We start from the raw sequence: 9242 nt of genomic DNA on the forward strand, positions 1-9242 counted from the left end.
TGGGGTGGTATATCCCCCAGCAAAAGGGCATAAGGAGCCCGCTCCAGGCCCAAACCCCACGTGTGATCTTTCCAACTCAACACCGGCCACTGCAAGGCTCCACCTGGCAGAGCCCACGGGAGCTGCCCTCTCAGCGGACCTGAGCACAGCCCTGCACACAGTCAGTCTCTGGGGGTGCTGATGAGGACCCAGGCTCCTGTGGCCATGGTCTTAACCGCATCTGAACTTCTTCCCAAGCCCTTACATTTGGGGGCCTGCACAGGGGCCCCCGGCAGAGGCCTCCTTACTGGGAGGAGGGAAGAGCTGTACATACACCTCTCCACGCGACGTGGACTCGGGTCTCTGCTAGCCTCCCCGGCCCCGGGGGCCAAACAACGGCAGGTGTCTTGTTCAGGGCTCTCTCTGCAGGGTGACACCCCGACTGCTTGTGCAGGTCCACCTGACCCCCAACCTTAGCGCCACAGGAGAGTGGAACGGGCAGTCGGCCTTTCTCCTGCACCCCTCCTGCCCACGTGACCAGAGGAGCAACGCAGGCATGGCTGGTTCGCTCAGCTGAGCCCCCAACCAGAGAGGGTCTCCCCCTCTGCTGTAGGAACAGAGTCCTCAGAACGGCCATAAGGAAGAGGTGCTGATAACATCTGTCAAGCAAACGCCCTATTTTACTAAAAATCCAAATAGAGGTCACATTTTACAAAACCGGCATCCACTGGGATCTCTCAGTCCCTTCCCTAAGCCAACAAAAGACAGGGGTTCTGAGGAAGAGTCCCCCTCCACACGCTAGGGCTGCCCCAGGTACCCCCTAGCCCAGTGCATGGAGGTGGGGTTAGCGGAACCCACGCCAGGATCCAGCCATCCTGGCTTAGGGACCTGCCAGGACCATGGACACGCTCGCTGCCCACAGCCCGAGCCCCAGCAGGAGGGGACCCGCAGAGGCTGCAGCCAGCCTCGCCCAGGGCCAGTGTCAGTGATGGCTGGGTGTCCGCTCTACCTCTTCATCCTCCAGGCAGTGCCGCGGGGGCCGGGCTTTGAAGAAGTCGGAGACGTAGCGGACCTAGCAGAGGAGAGGAAGGCAGGAGCTGACTGGGCGGGGGCAGGACGGGATGCGGCAGCACAGGGCAGGGAGGGGCAGTAGAGCCCAGGAGCTGAGGGGCACCGTGGCGGGGTCAATGAGGACAGCAGAGGGGGGGATCTTAGGGGAAAGATGGGAGGAGAGGGCTTGGGTCCTGGAGAGGCAGAGAGAGGGCAGCAGGGCCCCAGAGGGGGGTCTCTGGTCAGGGCAGGGGGTCGGGGCCCGGGAGCTCACAGTGAGGCCGGCCACCAGCGCCCCCTGCAGGAGGCCAACGAGAACATCACTCCAGTGGTGTTTGTAGTCAGACACACGGGTGTAGCCCACGTAAAGGGCAAAGGCCACCAGGAAAAACTGCACGGTGGGCCGCAGCAGCCGTGCCCACTTCCAGCACAGCCGGGCCTGCACGTAGAGCTGGGGGCCAAGAGCAGCCGTCAGCATGGGAGCCTGCCCGCCCACCCCCGCCGGACGCACAGACGGTGACACTGAGGCCAGGAGCCTGGAACCTGTAGGCCCAGGGCCTCCAGTTTTTATCAACAAGCCAGAGCCCATCCATCACCACCTCCACCCACCCCGCTTTACTGAGGCCCAGGGAAGGGCCTAGGCCACCGCTCCACCACAAGCGAGTCACAGAGAAACAAACTCACCGCCAAGAACATCATGCAGTACATTCCAAAGGAGGAGTGTCCAGAGTAGAAGGATAATCTGAGAAAGGAGAGCGCGGCAGGTTTCAGGAGGGCCCACACTCAGCGCCTCTGCCTTCAAACACCCCCGGCCCCGGTCCTATCCTGCCATGCCTCCCAGAGTCTGGGAAGATTTCAGGTAGAAACACGGCCACTGTTGGACACCATCAGTTCTTCCCTTTCCATTTCTCTGACAATGCGATAGGGTCTCGCGGTCTTTAAGGCCTCACCACAAAAATGCTGCAGGCCCTGAACACGGAACTGAGGTCAGACAACTGTGTCTAGCCAGCAGCTTCACTTTCACTGTGTTTCTTTTCAAGACCATTTTGCACCTGTGGTCACTGATACAAGGCTCACATTTCCTCTTTTTTTTTTGCAGCACGCGGGCCTCTCACTGTTGTGGCCCCTCCCGTTGCGCAGCACAGGCTCCGGACGCGCAGGCTCAGCGGCCATGGCTCACAGGCCCAGCCGCTCCGCAGCACGTGGGATCTTTGCGGACCGGGGCACGAACCCGTGTCCCCTGCATCGGCAGGCGGACTCTCAACCACTGCGCCACCAGGGAAGCCCCACATTTTCTTTTTACATAATTTCAAGTTTTAACAAAGGACATCAACCGACAAGAGAAAAGATGGCAGATTAAGAGACTCCAAAGGTCCATCCCCCCACCCCGTAAAAGCAACTAAAAAACTGACAACAACGGTAAGAATCAGATTGGTGGTGGCCGTGGAGGGAGAACAGAGCTCACTTACAAAGAACTGAGATAGTTCGGTCCTGTCTGATGGCTCCCTGGATCACTGGTCGTAAATATTTACAGCAAATGTAATGGTCACCATCGCCTGGGGCAACGGATAGCAGTTGCAGCAGACAGACTCACCAAAAAGCTTGGGAGGAAAGGCCAGGGAATGAGAAGCTCTGGAGAATAAGGGCTGGGATTCCAGAGGCCAGGGCTGGGCCTCAGGGCTCAGGAAAGACCTGAGAAGGCCCTAAGCTCTCACCTCTGGTTGACCAAGCAAGAAGTAAGTAAAGGTTAAGGCAGAGTTGTCAGCTGACATGCCCCAACATAGCACACAAAGCCCGTCTGTAAAATGGAATTTTTTTTCCCCCGGTTCCAGGTATTTAAGGACATATCTGTCCAATCGTTAGCTGATCACTCAGCTAACAGCAGAACTTCACGGCCACTCCGACTCTACAAAGTTAGTTCACAACACTCACTAAGCAAACAACCAACAACTACAACAAACAGCAAAAACAAGCCCTGGGGAGAGTAGAATCTGATTTCCAGAGTTGCTACATTATAACATTGAAAATGCCCGGTTTTCAACAACAACAACAACAAAATTATAAGGCACGCATGAAAAAATGCGGGAAGTACCTAGGGAAAAAAAATCTATTACTAGAAGCTGTCCCTGAGGAAGCCCAGATGTTAGACTCACTAGATAAAGACTTTTAATCTGCCATTTAAAATATGTTCAGAGAGCTAAAGGGACTGTGAGAATGATGTCTCACCTAATAGAGAACACCAAAGAGAAACAGAAGTTATAAAAAGGAAACAAATAGAAATTGTGGAGTTCAAAACTATAGTATCTGAAATAAATCACCCGACGGGCTCAAAAGCAGATCTGAGCAGGCAGAAGCGTGTGTGGAGATAGGTCAATCGAGACTTTCGGTCTAAGGAACAAAAAAGAAGAATGAAGAAAAATGAATGAAACGCAGAGCCTTGTGGGACACCATCAAATGTACCAACATATATACGTATAAGCGTCTCCAAAGGAGAAGAGAGAAAGCGGCAGGAAGAATACTTGAAGAATATTTTCATCAAATGAAAAACATCACTCTACACGTCCAAAAAGCCCAATGAACTTCAGAGAGGATGAACTCAAAGAGAGCCACAAAGAGACACAGTATAATCAGGCCACCAAAAGACAGTCAAGGAGAAAATCTTGAAAGCAGCAAGAGAAGGCATTCATTGTGTACGAGGAATCCTCAGTAAGATTAGTAGCTCATTTCTTATCAGAAACCATGGAGGCCAGAAGGATGACATACTCAAAAGTACTGAAAGGAAAAAAACGCCTGTGAATCACGAATTCTACATCTGGCAAAATGATCCTGTAAAAATAAAGGAGAAATCTAGACATTCCCAGATCAACAAGAACCAAGAAACTTCATAGCTCCTACACCTACAAGCGCTACAAGAAATACTAAAGGGAGTCTTTCATGGAGGAATGAAGGATACTAGACAGTAACTCAAATCCACAAAAAAGCCCGGAAAAGTCACCAGTAAAAGTAAATACAAAACATAAACAGCAGTGTTAATGTATTTTGGTTTACAGTCCTGCTTTTCCCTACGTGATTAAAAAAAGAAAAAACAACTGCACATAACTAAACTTACTGGATCATTCCACAATAAGTACAAACATCTCATCTTTATGCTGTACACCTGAAACTAACATAACGTTATACGGCAAATACAGCTCAATTTTTTAGAAACAGTAATTATAAATCTATGTTGATGAGCACACAATGTATAAAGGTATAATTTGTGACAATAACCTCGTAAGGGGGCGGGGGGGTGTGGAACTATACAGTTGCAAATTTTTTGCAGAGTAAATACCTATTAACAGAAAAGGCAGTAATGGAGAAATTGAAATACAAACAAAAAAGATACAATATACACAAAACAAACAACAAGACAAAGAGCATTATAGAGCGGGAAAAGGATCCATCCATTAAGAAGGTATAAAAGTAACAATTACAAAGATATAAGCACCTAACAACAGAGCCCAAAATACAGGAGGCAAAAACTGACAGAAGCTTAAGATGGTTAAATTGGTGAATTTTATACTTTGTGAATTTTTATCTAATTTTTAAAGAAGGAAAATAAGGACATCAATTAAATGAAAAGTTTACCAGTAGAGATGGTGAGAGGACAGAGCAGCAGCGTGAGGATGGGGCCTGAAATTTAGGGGAGGTGGGTCACTCCTCCTGAAGCCTCCTGCTCTGCTCCAGGGCCCGACACGCCTGGCACCACCTCACCTCCCTGCCTGCAGGACACAGGCCCACGGGCACCTGCAGGCCTTGCTCCTGCCTGTTCTCTGCCCAGCGTGGAGCCCCTGTACCTTCTATACCTGACAACTCATCCCTCAATATCCAGCTCCCGAGGGCCCTTCTCCAGCCCCCACTCTCCTCCCCGGGTGGGGTGTCTGCGGCCCGGGGCCCCCGCGGCACCTACCTGGACTCGGTGACGTCAGCAGGCCTTCCCCTGCACACCTCCACCTGCACATACACGGAGCAGTTGACACGGCTCCAGTCAGGGTCACACACGGCCAGGAAGTTGGGCCGCAGCCGGCCGGTCATGTACTTGGCCAGGTCTGTCAGCGACTGGCTCACTGCAGCCCCGAACAGGAACGCCCCCAACACCTTGTAGAGGGCGGCCAGGTAGTTGTTGAAGTCGGAGCGGGAGTAGAGGCGGTCTGTGTACACCAGGTAGGCCTCCCCGGCCGACACCTGCGGGGAACAGCTGGGGACTTCAGGGCTGCTGAAGAAAGGGGTCAGGGTGCGCGGCCTCCCTACGGTCACTGGGGGGCTGGGAACTCCAAGGGGGCCCTCTTCCCCACAGACACCACCCCGGGCAGGACTCGACCTGCTAACGCCCCAGCCCTCCGCCCTCCACACCCCTCCTGCCTTACAAGTATGACGGTGGTGGTGATGATGACCCCGGCCATGAGCCCGTGGGTGATGGTGTCTGGACGGTAGGGGTACCGGATGGAGTCATCTCCGCAGTAGAATCCTCGCTTGTACGGGGCGTGCACGAGCGTCAGGATGGCGGAAGGCAGAGAGGCTGGGGTTGGGGAGAGGAGGCCGGTAGCCACGAGGTTCTCTGAGCCCCAGGGCCACACGGACGAGCCTGCGCCGGCACCGAGCGCTTGGACGCCTGCCTCAGCCTCCCTCCGGGTCCCCTCACCTCCGAGCCCACCCGAGAGCTAGGAGGAGCTTTTCTCACAGCAAATGGGAGGTCACTGCCCCATTAAACCCCCTTGTGGTTCCCCGTCATCATCAGATAAACACCAAAGTCCTGCCCAGGCCCAGTGTCCACCCCCCCAACGTCGCCCACCCTCTCCCCGCCTCGCTTCCCTCCAGCCTCCTCTCTGCCCTCTGCACGAAGCCAGCAGGCAGCCACCAGGGCCTCTGCTCACATCCTTCTCGTGGCCCAGAACATCTCGAACTCCCTTCCGTGCTCCTGGGAGCCCTCTCACGGCAGGAAACTTCCATTCTTCATGGTTCTTGCCTGTGTGCAACTGTGCAGTCACCGTGTGACACTCGAATGATTCCCCCGGCTACACACAGCGCTCCGTGAGCACCTGGGGTGGGGGCCGCGCCTGTCGTGGTCAAGGCTGAGTCCCTGGAGCCTACTGGGGCCTGGCCGAGGCCAGTGTTTAACAGGCATCTGTTAAAAGGAGGACACTCTGCTCCTTGTTCTAGGGCCGGCCAGAGAGATCAGGAACACACCTCATCCACGTGGTGTCCCTGAACCGGCCACACGGTGACCCGACAGGCCCGGCCCAGGCCCCGGGAGCTCAATCCAAAGGTGCTTTCAGGAGTCACAAGTCATGACCGGGCCCTGCCTGGCACGGCCGCAGCCCCGGAGTCCAGAGGCCCCGCCAGCCAAGGGTGACCAAGGGCGGCTGGGGCACAGGGCTCCCTGCTCCCCAGGGTGGGTGCACAGAGACAAACCCAGGCAGGGTGCCCTTTGGCCTTGGCAGGGCAGGTGACACGTGGAAAAGGGTGTGGCTCTGCTGGGGCCTGACGACCAGAGCAGGGGGAGGGCAGGGCCAACTCCTCCTTCCAAAGGCCAAATTCAAGGGCCTCCGGGACCACCGTGTGATGGTGCTGATGTAGGGAAAGACTCGGTGAAGAACACAGAGGTCTGCCTCATGGAGCTGAGAGCAACTGGGAATAAAAATAATACGCACACGATGACCGGAATCGGGGAGGTGGCTGCGGCCTTCAGTAGGGTGTCGCGGAGGCCACACAGGGAAGGTGCCGTAAAGGAAGAAGTACAGGGGAGACCTGGGGAAGAACACCCCCCAGAGGGGTGGCCAGTGCCAAGGCCGGAGATGGGCCTGAGCCTGGAGAGCAGAGCGCTGGGGAGAGGGGCTCTGCGGCAGGGGCGGGGGTCTCAGGAGGGCTGCAGCAGAGGGAGGGAGAATGTTTCCAAAAGACCTCTCTGGCCAGGGTGGAGGCCTAGGAGGAGAGGCCGAGAAACCCCACGGCCTGGGCAGAGCAGGGGCTCCCATGGGGGCCCGGGCATCGAGTCAGCCCCCCAACTCCTGTCCCCAAGCCCCAGCCCTCCCCGCTGGAGATTCGGGCATCCCCGATCAGAGCGGGAGCTGGGCTCTCCCGGGATTCAGGGCACAGAGCTCAGAGCACAGGAACGGAGCCTCCCTCTGCCTGGGCCGCACCAGCTCAGATGTCCCCACAGCAGACACCACCAGAGCCTCCCTGCCCTGGTGTCAACCCCTGGTGTTTTCCCCAGGGCCCTTGTCACCATCTAAGACTGAACTGTTTTGTGTCCTGAAGCTTCTAGGCTGGGAGCTGGCTCTGCCCGGGCCCCCAGCACCTGGCACATGGCAGCTGAACCCAACCCCCCTCCCCCGCTGCTGTGTGACCTCCAGTGGGCACCTGAACGTCTCTGGGTGGAAACTGGGGAGCATAACAGCACCCCCTTACAGGCTGATTGGAGAAAAAGGTTTAATTAATTGCAGGCTGCTTAGTGCCTGACATAGTCAGTGCCACACAAATGTTTAAATAAATAAGTGCTCGGGAAACGACGCCCAGGGTTGGCAGACGGCCCCCGGGGACCTCCAGTTGCCACCTGGCGCATCCCAAGAGGGTCTCTTCTAGGACATGGGAGGAGAGCCTGGCCTCTGCCTGCAGTCAGGGCAGACCCCTCGGTCCCCAGCCTGACTGGGGGTAGGGCAGTTTAGGCTGGAGGGGCCCCTCCCTGCGCGGGGGGTAGAATTCCGGGGCCATTGTCCGCACAGCCCCGGAGCAAACACACAGCCTTTGTTTCCGGGACCCTGGAGGAGGGGCGGCGAGGGGGCCTCTGCCCCCAGCTTGGCCCGCAAACCCGCCCGACAGGTTTGGCCCGCGCCACCCCGAGGCCTCCAGTTCCACAACAGCCTGCGGCCCAGTCCTTCTCCCGGCTCTCCTGGGCCCGAGCGAGGAGGGCGACGGGGCGCGGGTTCGAATCCCACCACTGCCCGTGCGCCCCCGGCCAGGGCTCCGCCCTCCCAGACCCCACTGGACCAGCCGACCCAAGATGCGGGGTGGAGGGCCTCCCGGGGCGACCCGCGGCCGCGCCCCCCGCCCGGCTCGCCCGAGCCCAGCCGACGCCCGCGTGAATCACCGCCCGGGCCGGGCCGGGCAGGGCGGGAGGGGAGGCATGGGGGGCCCCCGGCAGCGACTTCCTGCTGCCGCGGGCGGGGGACACCGACCCCCTCCGACCGGGGATGCGCGGGGGAAACTGAGGCCTGAGAGGGCGCGCGCGGGCGCCGGGGCACGCGGGGCGGGGGCGCGTTGCTCGATCCACGGCCCGAGGGTCCTCCCCCGGCTCCCCCCACCTCCAGGGGGCCTCCGAGAGATAGGGCCGCTGCAGCCCCCAGCCAGTCCTACAAAACTTTGCGGGCACCGGGGATGGGCCCGCCTGGGAAAGGGTCCTCACACACACACCCGGGTCCCCGCGGCTCTTACCGACCAGCACGCACAGCACGTCGAGCAGCACGAAGACCCACCTCCGCTCCATGCTGCCCGCGACCCCCGGCGCCCGTCCCAGCGCGTCCCGTCGCGTCCCAGACGGGCCGCGGGGTCACATGGCCGGGGAGCCTGGCCCAACCCGGGAGGGGCGGGCAGGGCAGGGGAGCGGAGGGAGGGGCGGAGCCTCCGAGGGGAGGGGGCGGACTCTGCCTCCGCCCCGCCCGAGGCGCGCGGGGAGGAGGGGCGTGGGGAGCGCGCGAGGATGGCAGGGGAACAGTGTCGGTACGAGACCCGCGGCAGGAGGGGCCGCGGGTCTCCGAGCTGGGGGAGGGGGGTCGTCGGTGCCCAGCATTTTCCCCGCCCCCCGCCGGGAGGCTGAGGCTCAGGGACGGCTAGTCCGGTGTCACCCCAGAGCGTCCGCGTCCGGCCGCACGCCCCGATCACCCACGGATTGGGTCGGCTGAGTCGGGGGTCAGGAGAAGGAACGAACAAACGAAGGAATGAGTGAGGGGTGAACGGAGAGGCCAGCAGGAAGGGGTGTGGAGGAGGACGGAGCTCGGGCACCCGCAGGCTGCGCCTCGGTTTCGTCTTTGGGGCACTGAGCTCCTGTGTGCCTGTCTGAATACGTCTGAATCAGGAAGTGCCTACAAATAGATGGGGGGTGTCACGGCTTAACTGCAGGGGTTTTCTTCTTTCCTCCTGATGCTTAAAATCCTTGCAGCCCTTCCATCCCTGGCATT

At 58.4% G+C, this 9242-nt stretch overlaps 1 protein-coding gene across 4 annotated transcripts; it reads right to left on the reverse strand.

Moving 5' to 3' along the window:
- Positions 1–812: 812 nt before the first annotated feature.
- Positions 813–8655, reverse strand: PLPP2 (phospholipid phosphatase 2). Of its 4 annotated transcripts, none has more exons than XM_060006489.1 (6): positions 8500–8655; positions 5436–5587; positions 4979–5253; positions 1714–1771; positions 1304–1480; positions 813–1051 (listed from the first exon to the last, which is right to left on the reverse strand). In XM_060006489.1, exons 1-6 carry the CDS (start codon positions 8549–8551, stop codon positions 962–964), a joined length of 804 nt encoding a protein of 267 aa, XP_059862472.1. In that variant the 5' UTR covers positions 8552–8655; the 3' UTR covers positions 813–961. The 4 variants fall into 4 exon arrangements, with proteins under 4 accessions (XP_059862472.1, XP_059862474.1, XP_059862469.1 ...); XM_060006491.1 differs by having other exon boundaries at positions 8541–8589; XM_060006486.1 differs by lacking the exon at positions 8500–8655 and adding an exon at positions 5943–6094.
- Between the last annotated feature and the right edge of the window lie 587 nt (positions 8656–9242).

Source organism: Delphinus delphis, chromosome 3, assembly GCF_949987515.2.
Source record: "Delphinus delphis chromosome 3, mDelDel1.2, whole genome shotgun sequence".
NCBI classification, from domain to species: Eukaryota; Metazoa; Chordata; class Mammalia; order Artiodactyla; family Delphinidae; genus Delphinus; species Delphinus delphis.

Coding starts and splice junctions, on each gene's coding strand:
- PLPP2 (XM_060006486.1), bottom strand. CDS start 6,018: ATGGAAGTTTCCTGCCGTGAGAGGGCTCCCAGGAGCACGGAAGGGAGT. Junction 1,772..4,978: donor GCTGACGTCACCGAGTCCAG/GTAGGTGCCGCG, acceptor CTCCTTTCTCAG/ATTATCCTTCTACTCTGGAC. Junction 1,481..1,713: donor ACTGCATGATGTTCTTGGCG/GTGAGTTTGTTT, acceptor CTTGGCCCCCAG/CTCTACGTGCAGGCCCGGCT.